We start from the raw sequence: 19893 nt of genomic DNA, 5'->3' as shown, positions 1-19893 counted from the left end.
CAAGACAGACCCTGAATACAAGGACATGAAGACGACGCCCAGTACCTCATTCTACTTATCTTTTGCACACGGCGACGGTGCAACAGAAGGGACCACACTAGCATGGTTATGATCAGTGGCAATGATGTAATCTTTATGAGACATTGCGTGTTAAGAATGCAGGACGAAAAACGTAAATGCAGTGCCAATTTGTCATCAGACGAATAAAAAAGCACGCAAGCATGCAGAAACAAGCAGTGGCAGAGGCCCAGTTTGGCCTTGGCAACTCCGTCAGGGCAGTCTTAGGTGGCAGAGGTAATTAGAGCGATCCATCAAGCTGGCAGGAAAGCAAATCCACTTCCCTCCCCCTCTCCTTGCAACTGCACTCGCCCTGCCTCTCAATTCTCTCGTAAATCCCTCACCTTCGATAATATCTGTCCGTGCCCGCCTCTGCGTCGGCTGGGTGCCAGCTTAGCCCACTCCCTGAAGTTTCATTTTCTGCCATTATCAGAAAGTGAGTGTTGGCCGGTTCGGGCAGTTTCGTGGTCCTCACTCGCTGTGTGCTTGCGTGCCACAATATTTCACGACTTGTACTGTTCGTGCATCGTGCTCTGGTGCACGAGTACTTCAAGAACAAATCCTGCTTTTAGTTTGAACTTCTTTTAATTCAAATAAATTGTCGTGTCCCTTCGAGTTCGAATGATCTAGATTTGGCTGTATTTAAAGTTCGCAGCCCACAGAATCAAAAGTGACATGCAGTGAACCGGGCATGTCAACAGTCTGTCCACAACAATGTGGTTAAATGACCCTCAAAGTTGGCGCCTCAACATTGACGGCGGGCTTCCATGGCAGCTGGCAATGTTCAGTGTTGGAACGCTATATTGGCAAGTTATTTGCCCAGCAGTTGCTCAGCATTCATTTATAGTCCTTGAAGCAGACTGATGCACTGTCAGATTGGCTAATTTTTTTATAAACCTCGTGAAGCATTGCCATTCACCTCTAGCTGTCCGGACGCACACGAATCATACACGTATGCGCAGGTTTTCGCAGTGATTCGGACTCCACTGGCAGGCAACTTAATCACCTTGAAGAACCTTGAAAAAATGCTGCATCAGTATACACAGTGCCGCTCCTCAGTGCCCCTTTTAGGTAAATTCCAGATACAAGGGGTTCTGCTGGTTTCACAAGTGAACATCATTAAATGTACACTACGCAGCGCTTGTTTCAGCTGGAGTCCACTGTGAACGCACAAATTTTTTTTCATCTCTAAGCCCATCCAGTCACAAATTATGGCCTCCAAATTTATTTATATCGGGAAGATGCAATATAAACTTAGCAGAAAGCATTTGGAACCTGTGTAGTGTCGATATTTCTTCAAGCAAGTCTTGATAATGATAAAAATGAATGATTACAGACATTTATTTCCATTAGGAGTAATGTACTATAACAGGAAAAAATAAATTGATATATTTAGTGCAAATGTACGCCCCACTTATTGTTAAGTTGAGAGTCTTTTGATGCAGGAAAAAACACGAATTAAAGGGACCCTGAAACGCTTATGACGATTTTCTACAAACGTACTGAGTCGTTAGAGTAGGTCCTTCTGATCATTAATTGACACATCTAAGTGCCCCGCATAAAGCGTGTAATTTATTATAAAGTTTCAAACATGCACATCGCTGCCGATCGCAGCACACTGCTCGGTGGAAATTTAAGCCGCCCCTACCCATATGACCGAAATCACCCATACGACGTCAGTGGGGCGAGCTATCCGATTGGCTGACAAGGGCGCGTGATCGATAATTTTTCCAACTTTATGGTAAACAAATGATATTTGTAATAGTTGTAATGTTAGTTAATTTGTTTTTATGAAAAGAAAGTAACATAAAGAGAATGCACAAGAATAATTTTTCAGTACCCTTTAGCACTTCCGGCACACAGCAAGTGTCGTCTGCTTGTGTTACAACGTACTCCATTTTGACGAGAGCTCCGCGGTCAGGGTCGGTCTCAGTCTTTTCGCGAGCACTATGATTCGACTTTGTTACCTTGTGGACTGCAAACGTAGCGACTGGCAATATGTCAAGCTGCGACATCGTGTCCCTCTGCAAGGCAGCGTACGAGCGAACTGGCTGCTGCGCATCGGACTACTGCTATCCGATCGGCGCCAGGATTTGCGCGTTTGTGGCCATCACTTTACACCGGAAGATTACTAACGCAATAGCGTTTCGCGAGTCCGGTTTTAGGGCAAACGCAAGCGCACAGAGTCTGGCCGCTTGACTGTGCCATAACGGGATGAGCCATGAGATGAGCAGCAGAGCAATGTGAATGGTCTGCACGGTGCAGCCACCTGGTGGCACAGAGCTCAACCATACACAGTAGCAGAAACGAACTGTATGCTGCTGGTGTGTATTTTTCGCAGGAGTGTAATCATCAACACATTGTTTTTATAAATGTTTTTAATGTTTTACACTTGGTTAGAGCAACATTAGCGCTTTGTTTGGCTGGTTAAGCGCTGCGCCAACAAGTGTATAAACCGTGCAGACCGATCAGGCCGCTCACGTACGTCTATGCTAAAGTTCCTTCATCAGCTTGAGTTTATGCCTCCAGTCATTTGCCGAAATGACCAGCTTGCCTGTGGTTACAGGAGTACAAGACACGTTCGGCGCTACGACAGAATGCTCGCAACGCATGCTGCTTCGATAGCTCTCGCTTGGGGTCGACCGCCAAGCGGCTAGCGGAGAGGTCTCGCGCGGGTGGGCTCCAAAACAACCGGAAGTGGACGATGCGAGGTCGCATCGTGACGCTGAACCAGTGAAGGCGGAGCTTAGCCACGCTCGCTCGGCGAACGAGTTGAGGAGGAAAAGCATGGCTAGGGAGGAGGGTAACTTCTAATCGCTTGTAGCTCCATTAATATGTAATGCTTCACTTAAATTGTGGTGCGAATGTTCTACTTAAACTGTACAAAATTTGTCCAAACCGTTTCAGGGGCCCTTTAACAGCACTGATACAGAGTAACTCGCAAGAACTTTCTGTCAAACGTGGTAGTGCACACCTCTTAAATTACTTTATTTTGCATTACTCTCGCTTAAGACATTGTTTTTGTGTAGTAGAGAGTAACGTTGACATCGAGATTTTTTTTACGCCACTTATCAGAACATTCATTTGGAGAAATTTGAAGACAGTGTGACTGAAAGGGCTAGGCGCCGTCCTCTTCACATACCCATAATCGCCTACGTGAGGTCATCTGCTCAGATTCAAAGCAGATAAAGCAGCATTACAGACTCAGACCCTTTACTTCATTTCTTTCAGTGATCTCAAAATTTAACTGCTGCAAATTATGCCAGACATGAGAAAATGTTCTTGTCTTCTCAATAAAAACTGCCTGCTCGCCATCACATCATTCTTTTATGGCCACTCATTTGCAGCTTCATTTGTCTTCGGGTTCTTTTTGCTCTCTCAAGCTACTGCACCTGCTGCTATCAGTACAAAACGATCCTTTTGTGCACAACACACAAACAACAAAAGAAGAAAGAGTGGGCATGAAACTGCACGACGAAGGCGTGCTAGTCTACACATCAGAACTGATGTTATTCACAGATCAACAGATCAACAAATCAGCTTTTGTTACGGTGACATCACATACATGAACCTGCTGGAGTGACATGTTAAGACCAAAACATCTCGGAGAAGAGCATGCAATTGTTTTCCTTTTTTTGCGTCTAACCCATGAAACGTAGCACTGCTGCAACAGAGAATTTTTTTTTTAAACGATACAGATTCTTTATAAAAAGCCTATGACCGATATACCTGTCATATTCACGTACAAGCTTTACGGTGAAGCAGAAATACTTTGCCACTGCGTAAGTTACTCTGAAAAGACTAATTAACTAAAATGTGTTAATTACATTTAGATTATTAACTTAAGGGCAGTTGTTTATATGGAAAACTTGCAGGGCGTCACAATTTATGGCATACCCATTTTTTTAGAAACGCAAAAATTGACTGTAATTTGAGATATTCATCATCGAGATTGAAGGCCAGATGCAGACCATATTGAAAGCGAGCATGACCTACAGCGCATCAGGCGGCGATGCCCCATAAAGAAGTGCGGAGAAAAGTTTGAATGACAGCATGCCACAGCAAATCCTGACCTAGCACACAGCAGCACATGCTGGACAGGCAAAGCGCCCCGTATCAGTAGGTGCTGCAACTCGCCGAGACGTTCAGTTTCCAACTTCTTCAAACTTGTCGTCACAGGGCGTTTCAGTCTAACATAATAGTGGGACCGCCTTTTCCGCCGTCCCGCGGCACTCGGTTTCAATATTGCCTGGATTTACCATTGAAATTTGATTATAAATATTTCGAATTAGGAGAGATTTTCAAGATAAATAAAAAAATGAGAGAGCACTAAAATTTGGCTGCCTTCAAATTTGCAATTTAAACAACTGCCCCTAAGGTGCTAATAAAAGCTAGGTAATTAATATATTTGAGTTAATTGGTCTTCCAAGGTTCACATCATTACCAGCTTCGCCGCGTCGTCCTCCTCGCCTAGGAATTAGCCTGCAAAAACGCCACGTTCGCTGCTCTTATAGCCTTTTTATAAAAAATCTGTATTGTCCAAAAGAAAGTACCCGGTATATTCACAAAAGATTATTGTCGTAGCATTCTAAACACCATGGACATGCTTATTTAAATTGTGTCCTACACATCAAAGGCAGTTTAAGGGCCCTTTTAAGGCATCATGACACTGGTTTAACTCTGTAATGCACAACATATACGTACTAGGCTGAGTTTCATACTTCAAAATTCAGATTTAGGCACAGGAAATTTAATGCATAGTCTATAATAGCATTTTTGATATGCTGGAGCAAGTTTTCAGTTGCGAATAATTCCACTAAACAATTTACTACTAATTAGGCTCTGACTCAAATGCAGTGTTATCGTGTTTTATTATGTTCAGATGTATGCTTCATGGACAGAAATAATTTGTTAAACAATCACACTACAAATGGAAGACTAGGAAAGCACACTCACAGTTGCATGCGACTTTCTTTTGAGTTATCCTGTGGCAAGAATAGAAGGCGCGGCCTACCTGCTGCTTAGATTCAAGTAAATACTGTCATGCAGTAGTGATGGAGGAAAACACAGCAGCAAAAATAAAACTGCATAAGGTGCAAAAGTAAGTACATGACCACACCTTTCAGGGTGTCAAGCTTCTCAGGTGTTAGCGGTGGCCTTGGTTGCAATGCCTTGTCGTGTGGGGAGGGATACCTTGCAGGCAAGCCGGTGACACTGCGCTCCGAGAGCTCTTCCGGCGTCCAAAACAGGGATGCAGCCACCGAACAAAACCTCACATCAGTAGGAGCGCTGAACAGTGTGTCCCAATCTTGCTTCTCAATCCAGAAATGTCTGCCTGCATATATCTATAAAAAGCATGCACGTTGCAGATGTAGTTATAATTGCCAGAAGCACACGCTTTGCTCTATGAAATGATGATATAGTGGTTAAGGGTATCTTGAATGGCAAGGCACATTCACAAACGAAGTAGGTGTTACGAGCTTTTTGGATAATGAGAATAATTATGGTTGTTACACCTTATGACCCATACCAAAGCTCTTGAATACTTGTGTACTTCAATATAGTGCGTTAATACGAGCAGCAGATCTGATGCAGTGAGGGTGAGGGCAAAAGATGTGACGGGAAACACTTGGTCTTCAGATCGTCGCTGTTCACTGATCTCCACACAGCTCACAAAGTCGCAAGCCGAGGGGAGATGGACGAAGGCATCAGAGGCTGCCCTACACCCATGTTCATATATGCTGTCTCGTGAACTTCGATACCTTGTGCGGTCAGAGTAGAACCTCGTTAGTTTGGAAAATTACATATTTTGGACTGGTCCTTTGGTCGCGGTAGGCATGTGCATTATTTAATGAAATCAAACTCTTGTTAATTCAGACATATTTGGGCGCACACCTGTTAATTCTAACAGTGGCGTACCAACTATTTCTCGAGTGGAGGCAAACTGCAAATCATCTGACCTCTCTCTCTCTATATATATATATATATATATTTATCTAGCGTTCCACACCGTTGTGAACGACAATAAACCTCGTCGCATTTGGTGGAGGTTGCTGAGATCCTTCGCCTCGTCCTGGAGCTCCGCACTCGAACTCTGCCAACAAGATCGCCCAGCACAATGCCTGATCCCGCCACCTCGTTGCCTGTACCCCCGGCTGCCACTGTCATCTGCGCCGGCGTCCCTCGTCAACGCGCCCCACCCATTTTCAGTGGGACCGCCGAACACGACGCGGAAGACTGGCTGTCATCGTACGAATGCGTAAGTGCCCATAGCAGATGGGATGACCAGTCTAAGTTGACCCACGTGCCTTTCTACCTAGCCGACGTAGCCAAACTTTGGTTTTTCAACTACGAATCAGATTTTACGAGCTGGTCAGCGTTTGAGACTGTTTGTTGAAGTCTTTGATCGCCCAGCTGTGCGTAAGCTACGCGTTGAACAGCGTCTACGCCAGCGCGCACAGCAGCCTGGAGAGACATTCCCCAGCTACATTGAGGATGTTCTCGATTTGTGCAAGCGGGTAAATCCCAACATGTCAGAGGATGACAAGATTAAACACATCCTCAAGGGCATCGAGGACAGCACATTCCAGATGTTGCTGGCCAAAAGCCCAACTAGCGTATCAGTCCTCATTAACCTCTGCCAGAGCTTTGACGAGCTGCGCCACCAACATTCCATCGCCCGCCAGAACATTCAGCACGCCGATTCCGTCTCGAGCATCGCGGTTTCTGCCGAAATAACCAACTCGACCCTCTCGCAGCATATCAAAGATTTTATTCGTGAAGAGGTGGCCAGGCAGCTCGCACTGCTCCCTCACAGCGACGCACCTTCGGCAGCTTTGCCTCCAATGCTGCAGCAAGCCATCCGAACTCAGATATCTGAAGCACTTCCTGCAGCTCCTACAACACCCCCACCCAATCCTAGGAGTGTGCCGCTGGCCCATACCAACTTTGCCGCTTGTTGCAGATTGTTGCACCCGTGGTTGTGGTTGGGGGACCGATGACACAAGAGAAAGAGGGAGCCGGCGAACGGACGAGAGGCGCCCCACTGCAGCACATCCCGGCCGGCGCATCTACAAACAACCTGATCCGTTCAACTGGCTTTTCAGCGAACCGCCTACACAGTGCGAGGCGTGGGCGCCCCCGACAAGGACGAAGGCCTCGGTGCGGCCGAAAGAGAATGTGGACTTTCTGTAACTTCTCTCTTCCCATTCTCCTTTCTTCGATCTATCTTTTGTAAATAAACCAGTCTTGAAACGGATCCCAACGAGTGAAGTTCCTTCCTTCGAGGCTCCTGCGTGCACGGCCGACGCCGTCCACCTTAGTTAACACACAGCAAAAGTTAGCGGAGTCGTCCAAGAGCGACAGCGATTAGAGTCAGCCCAGCGGCGCGAGCATTCATTTACAGTCGCACTAGTCGATACCGGAGCAGCCGTTTCTGTCATTCACGAGAGCCTTTGCCGCAAGCTACGAAAAGTGACTACAGTTCGCTCTGGCCTGGTGCTCGCCACTGCCAGCGCGCAGCGAATTCACCCTTCAGCTGTATGCACGGCCCATGTCGTCATCAACGACGTTCTGTACATAATCGAGTGTTTCGTGCTACCATCTTGCTCTCACGACCTCATCCTTGGTTGGGATTTCCTGTCACGTCATCATGCTGTCATTGACTGTTCGCATGCTGAAGCGTCGCTTTTACCACTATGTGAATCACTGCCGACCAGCTCTCCTCACTTTGCCGACAAACTCACTGTTGATGCCGACACAACCATACCTCCTGAGTCGTCAATGGCTGTTGGCTTGTCACCTGATGCCACATCTGACGCCATTGTAGTGTTCACGCCGTCCGATGTTTTTGTTCAACGCAAGGGTATTGTTCTTCCGTTTGCCGTGCTTACTGCAACATCTGGGTCAACTGTGATGCTTGTCACCAACTACTACCAGTACCCGATCAGCCTACTGTGTGGAGAGACCGTAGTATACTTCCAGGCGGTCGACTACGTCGACGACCTCGATGTTCCTACCGACTCCCTCCGTCATGTTGACGCCATCGCTTCGGTCTCCGGCTCATCACCTTCAGTGGTTTTTCACAACGCCATCGACCCTGCTCTTTCCCCACCTCATTGCCGTCAACTTCTCGCTCTCCTTCACCAGTTTGTCAATTCCTTCGACCGTAATCAGACATCACTGGGCCGTGCCACTGGTGTTTCTCACACCATCGAAACCGGTTCCCACTCCCCCTTGCGACAGCGCCCGTATCGTGTCTCCACCGAAGAGCGCCGACTCATCACGGAGCAAGTGGACGACATGCTCAAACGTAGAGTCATCCGTCCCTCTCAAAGTCCTTGGTTTCACCTGTCGTATTGGTGAGAAAAAAAGATGGCTCCATTCACTTCTGTGTCGGCTACAGACGCCTAAACAAGATAACGAGAAAAGACGTTTATCCACTGCCTCGAATCGATGACGCTCTCGATTGTTTACAAGGCGCAGAATACTTCAGTTCCTTGGATCTGCGCTCCAGGTACTGGCAAGTTCTAATGGCCGAGCCTGACCGTCCGAAAACCGCATTCGTTACACCCGATGGCCTCTACGAGTTTAACGTCATGCCCTTCGGGTTGTGCAACGCGCCTGCTACTTTTGAGCGTATGATCGACACCATCCTTCGTGGCCACAAATGGAAGGCCTGTTTATGTTACCTAGACGACATCGTCGTTTTCTCAACCGATTTTCCAACACACCTCGCTCGCCTGCATGACATTCAGACCTGTCTCGCATCTGCCGGCCTACAGCTTAACCTCAAGAAGTGCCGTTTTGCTGCAAGAAAACTAACCATATTGGGTCACATTAACTCAAAAGACGGCGTCCTCCTGGACCCAGACAGGCTCTGCGTTGTTGCCGACTTCCCAACGCCCACGTCTATCAGAACCCTCAGAAGTTTTATTGGATTATGTTCCTATTTTCGTTGTTTCATACGTAATTTCACATCCATCATGGCACCTTTGACAAGTTTAATTTCCGCCAGTAACGGCATAGCAGCGTGATCACCTGAATGTGATGCAGCGTTTCGGCAGTTACGCCACTTGTTGACCTCACCACCGATTCTTCGCCACTACGACCCTGATGCTCCCACGGAAGTCCATACTGACGCCAGCGGAGTTGGCCTTGGCGCGGTCTTAGCGCAACGAAAAGCTGGCTATGATGAATACGTCATCGCTTATGCGAGCCGTACTCTAAAGAAAGCAGAATTAAATTACTCCGTCACAGAAAAGGAGTGCCTAGCGATCATCTGGGCACTAAGCAAGTTTCACCCATACCTTTACGGCCGTTCTTTCGCCGTTGTTACTGACCACCATGCCCTTTGTTGGCTTTCTTCCTTGAAAGACCTGACTGGACGCTTGGGACGTTGGGCGCTTCGCTTGCAAGAGTACGACATCTGCGTCATGTACCGCTCCGGTCGCAAGCACTCCGACGCTGATGCGCTCTCTCGCTCCCCACTGACGCCTGGTTTGGCGTCTTTGTCAGCTTGCTCGCTCACCTTGTCACCGTTCAGCATCACTGACATGCTCACAGAGCAGCGCAAGGACCCAACCCTTGCAATGTTACTTGACTACCTTGCCGCTCCGTCTGACGTCCCTTCGACACGAGCACTGCGTCGCCAAGCAACCCACTTTTCCGTGCGGGACAACATTCTATATCGTCGCAACTACATGCCCGACGGACGCAAATGGCTCCTCGCTATACCTCGTCATATGCGCTCTGACGTCTGCACGTCTTTTCACTCTGATCCCCTAAGCGCCCATGCCAGCGTCCTGAAAACTTATACAAGGTTGCGTCAGCGTTATTATTGGAGAGGCATGTACTACTTTGTGCAAAAGTTCATTCAGTCTTGCACTACATGCCAACAAGGCAAGACACCTACCCAGCGTTTCACAGGACCGTTGCAGCAGCTACCATGCCCGTCTCGTCCGTTCGACCGCATCGGCATCGACCTCTACGGCCCGTTTCCATGCAGCGGGCGTGGAAATCGGTAGATTATTTTCGGCGTACATCACCTTACTCGCTACGCTGAGACCGCAGCTCTGCCAGCAGCGACCACCCGTGACGTTGGTATTTTCATTCTTCGCCACGGTGCTCCCCGAGAATTACTGAGTGATAGGGGCCGTGTCTTCCTGTCGGAGGGCATCCAAGCCCTTCTCGCTGAGTGCAGGATAATTCACCGCAAATCGACCGCGTACCATCCCCAGACCAATGGTCTGACCGAGCGCTTCAATTGCACACTTGGCGACATGTTGCGGATGTATATTTCATCCAACCACTCCAACTGGGACACCGTACTTCCCTTTGTTACGTTCGCGTACAACACTGCGACGCAAGCGACCACCGGCGTTTCCCCCTTTTTCTTTGTCTATGGCCGTGAGCCTTCATGCCCTTTGGACATCAAACTGCCATACCAACCTGACGCTACAGAGTATACTCCGCTTTCCGAAGTCACCAAATATGCTGAAGATTGCCGTCAGCTGGCATGTGCCCTGACTAGTGAAACTCAAGAACGTCAAAAGACAAGACATGACCGTGATCATCAACCACCGCACAACTTTGCTCCTGGTTTGCTTGTGTGGCTTTGGATACCAGCCCACATTCCTGGCCTTTCTTCCAAACTCCTGGCCCGTTATCACGGTCCGTACCGTATCATAGAGGCCACTTCACCGGTAAACTACATCGTCGAGCCGCTCACCGTGTCACCAGACCTGCGTCGTCGTGGGCAAGAGACAGTACATGTCAACCGCCTGAAACCGTATTACGACCCGCTCATCTTTTCCGTGCCCTGAGTCGCCAGGATGGCTATGCTTCGCTCCCGAGGCATTGTAATAAAGCAGACGCGCCCCTGTGTATGTGCCATCTGAAGAGGTAGACGAAGGGCCGTGCCGTGATCGCGAGCGAGCCCCGTGCTACGGACAGCCCTTGCAGTGCCTAGCGTTCCACACTATTGTGAACGGCAATAAACCTTGTCGCAATATATATATATAAGTCGGGCTCCTCGGTTAATCCCCTTTTTTCTCATTTTCTCTCTCTCTCACACACACATACACATTCAAATAATTGTAGTGAAGAGGAGTGCCCGGCACTGCAGACCGGGAGCTGTCCGGGAGACGCGAGCTCAAGATTGCCTGACCTGCTCTGGTTGAGACACGCTGCCTGCTGCTCTCTTGCACAGTATTGATATTAGATTCCGGTGGGGGTGCGGGGTATTGATCCCCGTACCTCTCGCATCATCTAATATCATATAATAATAATAATAATAATAATAATAATAATAATAATAATAATAATAATAATAATAATAATAATAATAATAATAATAATATCTAAATCTAATATCAGTACAGTGCAAGACAGCAGCAGGCAGCATGTCTCAATCAGAGCAGTTCAGGCAATCTCGAGCTCGCGCCTCCCGGACGACTGGCGATGTGTCTGCAGCGCCGGGCATTCCTCTTCACTACAATTATATATATATATATATATATATATATATATATATATATATATATATATATATATATATATATATATATACGAGGAGCACATGACAGAAGTGAAACCCCATGAATACAGTAAAAGTCCTATTTCACCTGAATCAAAGCCTAGCCAAAGCTCAAGCTCCCGACGCTGCCAGAAACAATGGCAGACGTGCTGATGGGATGAGGATTTGTTGAGATGCCAACATGCAGTGGCTTGGGTAACGGCGAACCGCCACTAACAGCGGCAGCACCGTGACACTGCGTTGCGATCCCGTGATGCGAAATAGTCTTGATGACTGCTCCAATGACAGGGCTTGGAGTGCCCGTAAGCGCTCAACACAGGAGGAGGTTAACCCCCTTTTTTCTCATTTTCTCTCTCTCATATATATATATATATATATACCGTATTTTCGCGATTCTAAGCACCCCCCCCTCAATTTTCGCGAAAAAATTGGGAAAAAAGTTTGCATGCGAATCTAAGCACCCCCCTATTTGTTAGGAAGCGCACGTAGCCAAGGTCGACAAGCGCGCTTGCTTACTCACTCTTGTCATCGAGCCGGAGCCGTCGGAGACCCGAGGTGGCACGGCGTCCGCGGCACGAGTATGCCGTGCAGCCGGACTGTATCGCTGTACGGCGAAAGCTACAGAAAACGTACCCATCAACCATCACAAAGTGGATTTCGGACGCTTGGAAGCAGGTCCAAGTGGACGTTGGAGTCAAATCATTTAAGAACTGCTCGATCACAAACCACTTCGACGGAACGGAAGACGACTTGCTATGGGATACCGAGAGCGGCGATTCAAGCGGTGTGACGAACTCGAGTGGCAGTGATAGTAACTGAGCATCCGACACAAGCGGTGAGTTCACTGTGTGTACCGATTTTTCTTTTGAATGTTTGCAAAATAAAATGTTATTTGTCACACCTGTCTCGCCGTGATGTCGCAGCGAAAAGAGGGAGGGGGGTCATCCTAGATTTTTCGAATGTAAGCACCCCCCCTCACTTTGGGCATCGCGATCGTGAAAAAAAGGGGGTGCTTAGAATCGGGTAAATACAGTATATATATATATATATATATATATATATATATATAGAGAGAGAGAGAGAGAGAGAGAGAGAGAGAGAGAAAATAAGAATAAAGGGGGTTGACCAAGGGGCTCGATTTTTATTCATCATATCTTGAGAAGCCCCCCAACCAACAAAGACACCAAGGAAAACATAGGGGAAATTTCACACAGTTTCATTGAGTGCGCTCACCTACGCAGTTCGATCACGCTATGGACGTAAATATTAGTGCAAGAGCAGGAACGTTTGAGTCTTGCGAAATATTCTTGTGCGCGCATTTTCAAGGCCTTGAAATATGTGTATAAAATGCATCAAATTTTTAATTCTTATAAGTTTATTTCCTTTTTTATTGTTGTAATTCATGAATGAAGAGTACATATATTGTTGTAATTCATGAATGAAGAGTACATATATACCAACGCAAAATATTTTTTTCTCATTTTGCAGTCACCCTAGAAAAATTGCGGTAAATTTTTTTCGAAATAAGTCCCTGAGAACAATTGGAATCTGCAATAAAAAAAGTCGACTCAGGGCGGTAGCATATGGCGAAAAAAATCGACCCTCAAAGGGTTAACAAGATTCGACTGCACTATCTCCTTTTTATGCAGTTACCGAAGGCATCGCAGCTAGCCAGTGTTCACTCAGTCCCTGCACCGTACCTTTGCATGGCAGCTCGAAACTGATGTGTTCTAACTACGCCGTTGACGTTAAAAGAATGCACTGGTTAAGTAACGGCCACACGTACATTAGCTTATTGCTGTCATGATCACACCCAATATTGTTTTGCTTGTGAAACTTTTTACTGGTCACAGACCGTGCATTTTCATTTGCCAGCCACATCTTCAGCTCCTTCAGCACAGTGGCAGAAGAAAAGCACCATCAGCCGAAAAAACTTTCTGAAATCGAAGCCCAAGCAGTCTGGCACAAAATGTTATGCATATAAGATGTACCCGATATCCTGCTTTTCCGTGTCTTGTCAAATGATGACACAATGCCAACTGATCAATGTCACCAGTGGGTGGCATTATTGCTGCAAGCAGGCATCCCCGCGCGACTGCTTTCGAGGATACATCGATCACTTTACGCACTTAAGCGTCTTGGCATTGGACGTGTTGCGGGCCATTTCTTGCGCTGTGCAAAGTGAGGTGCCCACTGTGCATCTCGTGCCAAGTTGCACAAAATCTCACTAAAGTGATTGTAGCCCCGAATGCAATCATACATTTTAAAGCTGGCAACGCACAAATGGGCCGACTATGGCCCATTTAACCACGGGTACCTCTGACTATGCCGACTGTGCTCAGGCCTCGATGGCTGCTGTCATACGGGTAACATGTTTACGTTTCTCCCATGGCCAGCTTCGGGTAATCTTGGGATTCCAGCTCATGTGACTTCCTCTCAGGACCGGAACTAGCTGGCTGCCTCCAGAACTCCGAAAATCTAAGAGGCCTAGTAGTTTCGTTTTGACTCGGTGCGCATATTGGCCACGTGGCTACATAACTGCGCAGTCGCGAATCATGATCGCATCGATAGCGACCGCGGTTTTACCCGCAACGGTTGTGGCAAAAGGCAGTTTCGTTTTGACGCGGTGTGCATCGGCTGCATGCCTTCAAGTCTACACAGTCTCCATCCATTATCGTATTGATACTGCACACAACTTGTTGCAGCAAACGGTAGTTTCGTTTTAACTCGGTGCATGCGTCGGCCATGTGCCTTAAAACCTGCACGGTCGCCATCCATGATGGCTTTGATAGCGGCTGCGATTTCATCCACGGCAGTTGCAGCAAAAAGTGGTCATGTTTTGACTCCGTGAAAAGCAGTTCAGGATGAAGAGGATGATGCTACATCGTGATGCATGGACAATCTGTTGACAACCAGCTCACTGACGAAAAAATAATAGGGATGTGCGAGCTGTAGTGAAAACCGTGTCTTGGATAAAGACGCGCACTGTGAAGTCACAAGGCCTTCGCTGCTGTGAGCACTAATTAGTCACGAGATGACAAGAATTGCAGCTTCTACACTGCTTTTCTGAACAGGATTTGCCGATTCATTTTTGCAGTAAACATTTCATTATCGTTTTTTTGATAACCTCAATGATTCGACCTTCAGTCATTTAAGACATTTGTTTCAGTCCTGAGAAATCCGAATTAAGGCGGTTTCACTGTGCTTCCATATACAGAGGAATCTCATTAATTAGAAGCTATTTAATTCCAACTTCTGGTTTATTCGAACTGCTGCAGTGGTCCTCTCAAAATAATATATATCAATATGCAAGAACTCTCGCTAATTCAAACATACCACAACAACCACCATGCTCTCAGCAGCGTGTCAACTCACGCGATGATGGTGCTTCTGATCTGGCGTGCGGCCGCACGCCAGCTGCTGCTCCCATATTTCATTGTGAGTACCATATTTCGGCACATATAACCCACTCCAATTTTTTTCTATTTAACAGTTAAGTTGAGGCATGTGTTATATGCGAATTCTGCCTTGAGCTGCAGCTTCAAAGCAGCAAAAATCCTAGCCTAAAAGCGTGGCTTCATGGGAGCACGTGCCGCCATGCTGCCATGAAGCGACGCTTCCAGAACTTGCCACTCATGTGTTAGCTCTGTGTACATACGCTGCAAGTAAGTCCATGCAATGAGATTCCTTTCATTCAAACTACATTTATATAAATAAATATCAAAGCCCCTACAAGTTCGAATTATTGAGATTCAATTGTACAAGTTTTTGAAGAAACTGAAAAAAGGGTTGTATGTGCTTGAAAAAAGGCTGTTATGAAAGCTTTTACCCAAGCGCCAGACCCGTCGTGGTGGCTTAGTGGCTATGGCGTTGCGCTGCTAAGCACTAGTTTGTGGTATAAAATCCCGGCTGCCATGGCCACATTTATCGAAATGCAAAAACACCTGTGTACCGCACATTGAAGAAACCTGCGTGGTAAAACTTGATCAGCAGCCGTTTATGATGATATGCCTCATAATCATGTGGTTTTCAAGCATGAAACTCCAGAATTTGATCAATCTTTTTACCTAAGAGCCAGATGTAAATCACAAGCCTCATTTAGTGTGATTCATAGCTACAACCACTCCATAAGGGTTTTTATAGTTTGTTGGCTTGCTGTTCAACTACAAATAAAGTTTTTTGCGTCATTAGTATTGCCACTGCAAGCATCATCAAATGAAACATTTTCCCAGATTAAATTATTTTTTTCTTGTTGCTTGAAAGATGTAGCAATGGGGTTCTATGGCACCTGTATTGACATAAAGTTGGCCAAAGCTTAGTATAGATTTTTTCATCGGGCGAGGAGGAAAGAGTGGGCAGTGATCCTTTCCTCCTCTCTGGCTTGTGCAAGCTGGTGAAGCACTGCTTGAATGTGTTGCTGTCGCATGCTGTGGAATGATTTGGAGATGTTTTAGCCCATTCTCTGTGAAATTTACATGACGTCATTTTGTATGAGGTCATCGAAGAACTATTGTGCAACCTTTCGGTGCAGCAATAATTACAGTATGTGGAAATTCCTCTTGGCTGCGCAAATGCAATGCACATCATTAGCCACATTGTGAACGATTTTGCCTGCATTGGTTTTTATTCAATGGAAGCAGCGGCATCTCTGAATTGGCAGCGTGAACTGGAAAATCTTCTCTCATTGCTTATCATAAGAACTGAAAACATAAGAGTGCTTATGTACAAGCCTATCTAACACAACCCCAAAACATCTAAGCACCACTCCTTATAAAATATTTGCATCAGCCACCAGCTAAGTTTTCACGCATTCCAAGTCAAGTAGACCTGAAATCTCTATGCTATATTAGCTTCTTCTATGACACCGATGGCATTGCTCAACACATTGATCACAGCAGTTGGTAAACCAGTACGACATATAGTCGAAACCCGCGATACGAAACCCCACAATAAGGAAATTATCGTATCCGAAAATTTCCTTAGTTGCCCCGTGCGCGATTGGCCTAGATTGCACCGACTTCACACGGCTGACGAAGTTGGTGCGGCCTAAGTCAATTGCGCACGGTCAACCAAACATGTGCTCCGAACAACGATCCCTGATCGCACCCTTGGTTCATTGACTGATTTGCAGAAGTATTTTGACGCATTTTTACGCGATTTTATATATAGAATTCTGGCTATATCGAACTATTTCACAATCACTGCGTTGTTCGATATATCGAGGTTCGACTGTATCGAAGGTTGCGTAATCTCTACTTTTGGTGACCCGTTGGAGCAAGAGGTACTAGCTGCAGGTGCTTTTTATGATAGCATCGTCCCAGTGCGGGTGATAGTGTCGCGGGGGCAGAGTCCACATGAAAGCATGGCTGGCTTCGCTTAATTCGTACTGCCTATGTAACTATATCATCAACATGGCATGAAACCGTATAATTCGTCGCCGACTCTCAAATTCATCAAAATGAATTGTTTTCTATTCAAATTTTCTTTTTTGAATTGCCCAATAATTCGGAAAATTCTGCAGCCCATTTCCACGTAAGAAACAATCGGCAACTGTACTTATTTGCATAAAAGGTCAAATTTCAATACAATGAAATTTCAATATAACCAAGCAAATTGCCAATTTTACCTACTTCGTTATATCGAGGTTCAACTGTATTTGGTAAAAAATACTAAAATTTGTTTCATTACTCATGATGTCAACTGTTGACTTAAGAAATTCAGGAAGTGTATTTTACAGAGACTCTGTGAACAGGTATTCTGGTCTTTAATCAAAGCAAGAATGATCTGTGCCACTGATAAAGAAAAATGTTCATGATGTCTATTCATGAAGTATTCACTCAGAGGCAACTGATATTTTGGTTCCCATTAAATCACTAAGTGGATAGTGCTAATGTGGGACGGTCTGATTAATCCAGCAAGTCCAAAAAATGTGGCTGAGAAATTGGCCTAGGACTTTGTTTTGCTTTTTAAAAAAATTAATTTGCCCTAAACTAATAAACACTCATAAATTTATGAATGTCTATACCCACAGTTGTAATCTAGCTTTAAAAATCGTGCATTTTACTATCCAATTGTAAAAGTTGGCAGGTATACTGTAGGTAAGCAACATGCAATCTGATGCAACATTAATCTCGTACTTATATCTCACAACATATGACACAATTTTTATATTAAAAGTATTATAGATTTGAACCTATTTAGTCCCAAATGGGCACAACAACACAATTCCGTGACCAGCGGCTGCAATGCACCACTTACACAAGCAACCAAAACATTGTTTGTCGCGTACTGGAAAAACAAAGGTGCCCAAGTAGTGAGAGAGTGGATGCAATCTTACATCCACAATTTGTACAAATAGTATATTACGTACAGTTATTTCATAGAAAGTGTCATATTTCCAAAACAACAGCACTGCAACACGTGCAGAATGCGACTTTTATGGCTGGACTACTTACATAACTTCCACAGCATCACCGGCTAAGCATGAAATTTAGTGTAGCTCTTGTCCCAGCATTAGTTTTTTTTCTTGGATGAATGATCGCCAAATAAAGCGATTTGATTAGACGTACATTATTTCCTGTTGAAGCTCCTTGGCACACTGTAAAGTGCATGTCCCATCATTAGTTTCTTTTTTTCTCCTAGTTGCTTTTGCACTGTTTTACAGGCAAACTTACATCAATTGGCTCGACTACATGTTTTGCTGTTTCGTTTCTAATGGGCTCCCAGATTGGAATGAGCTCCCAGATTGGAATGAGCTCCCAGATTGGAATGAGCTCCACAAGATCCCAACTAGTTACCTTTCCATCCTCTCTGGCAGATCCTATCTTGAGAGTTTTGATGCCATCTTCAATGTAATCATTTTCTGGGGGTCTGTGGTCCGTTCTATGCTGATCAACACTGTCATCATCAGCTGATTCAGCCACATCTGGAAACACAAAGCCAAAATGAATGTTTAATCGTGAGACGATATTAGGGTAAGCCAAGAATGAAGGAAAACACTCCTATCCCAAAAGCATGCTGCTGCTACTCTTGTAAAATTGCTTCCTATGAGTCATATACCATGTTGCTGCACATATAAGCCACACCAAGAATTTTTTTATTTAGCAGTAAGGTCGGGGTGCAGGTTATATGCCATGAGATGTGGTTTCAGAGCAACGTGGGGGTGCAGCTTCACCACACCCCTACCAATGGAGGAGCACCTTAAAATTAAATTATGGGGTTTTACGTGCCAAAACCACTGATTATGAGGCACGCCGTAGTGGAGGACTCCGGAAATTTCGACCACCTGGGGTTCTTTAACGTGCACCTAAATCTAAGTACACGGGTGTTTTCGCATTTCATCCCCATCGAAATGCGGCTGCCGTGGCCAGGATTCGATCCCGCGACCTCGTACTCAGCAGCCCAACACTATAGCCACTGAGCAACCACAGCGGGTGGGGGGAGTACCTTGCCTTGAGGTTTGGTGAAGGGCAAGGTTCTCAGCCATTAAAAGTTTCGTTATCTCATAAAAAACCCCACCCTATCTTCACCACTCTATCTTGAGGACCCTTCTCCCCACCTTCATGGTTGGCCATTCTCCTCCTCTTTACGGGTCGCCATTTTCGCATTTAGTAGTCAGCGAATAGTGCACCCGGCCCCAGCAAACTCATACGTCACCCGTTCCCACGGTGGTCTCTCAGTCCGCGCGAAGCGCATTGCCATACGGCAGAGAGTCAAATCACCATTGGGATTTCTGGTAATTGACAGAGCGGCCATGCAAGGACTGCTCCATTCATGCTGTCATCCACAGACTCAGGAATTCCAGCTGCAAAATGATCCAATTCATGTCACATGCCATGTGACTGATTTGTCCGCCATCACATCCATTGTGTGAATCCAGCTGCATCAGCATAGCTGAAGAGGGGAGGGAATAGAGCTGGTCCACTCGCTGAAGATACGAAATGGTAGAGGTAGTCATGCATTTACGAATGGAGACATCTTGAAAAGATTTGAGCATTCTGGTATGCAGTTACGGCGTTACCATGGATTATATGCACAGACTTCTTTCTTTTCTTTATGGGCTGTGTAACTGGGGGTACAGGTTACATGGGGTGGCGTCGAACTTTCGATATGTGGGAAAGCCTCTGATACAACCTGTGATGTGCTGGAAAATATGGTAAGCCTTAAGAGGCATCCCTAGAGGTTTAGCAGCAAAAGGTCTGCCATGGTTGTGTGTTACGTCAACAAGCAGCAAAGGTCGCCAGATGTTGAAACAGAAGAAGACAGCTCACAATACTCCTAACAGAGGTACAGTGGAAAAA

The 19893-nt window shown here is 45.9% G+C and overlaps 1 protein-coding gene across 1 annotated transcript in view; it reads right to left on the bottom strand.

The window, feature by feature from the left end:
* The window catches only part of LOC142571206 (uncharacterized), a 130403-nt gene that overhangs the window by 21970 nt on the left and 88540 nt on the right, over nucleotides 1-19893 (bottom strand). The window contains exons 6-7 of the mRNA XM_075679477.1: nucleotides 18391-18518; nucleotides 5177-5402 (exon numbers count right to left, since the gene is read on the bottom strand). Coding sequence (XP_075535592.1) covers nucleotides 5177-5402; nucleotides 18391-18518 — 354 coding nt within the window. The remainder of the gene's footprint in view (nucleotides 1-5176; nucleotides 5403-18390; nucleotides 18519-19893) is intronic.

The sequence above is a fragment of the Dermacentor variabilis genome, chromosome 2 (assembly GCF_050947875.1).
Source record: "Dermacentor variabilis isolate Ectoservices chromosome 2, ASM5094787v1, whole genome shotgun sequence".
Taxonomy (NCBI): domain Eukaryota; kingdom Metazoa; phylum Arthropoda; class Arachnida; order Ixodida; family Ixodidae; genus Dermacentor; species Dermacentor variabilis.
This window is presented reverse-complemented; position numbering and strand designations above follow the sequence as displayed.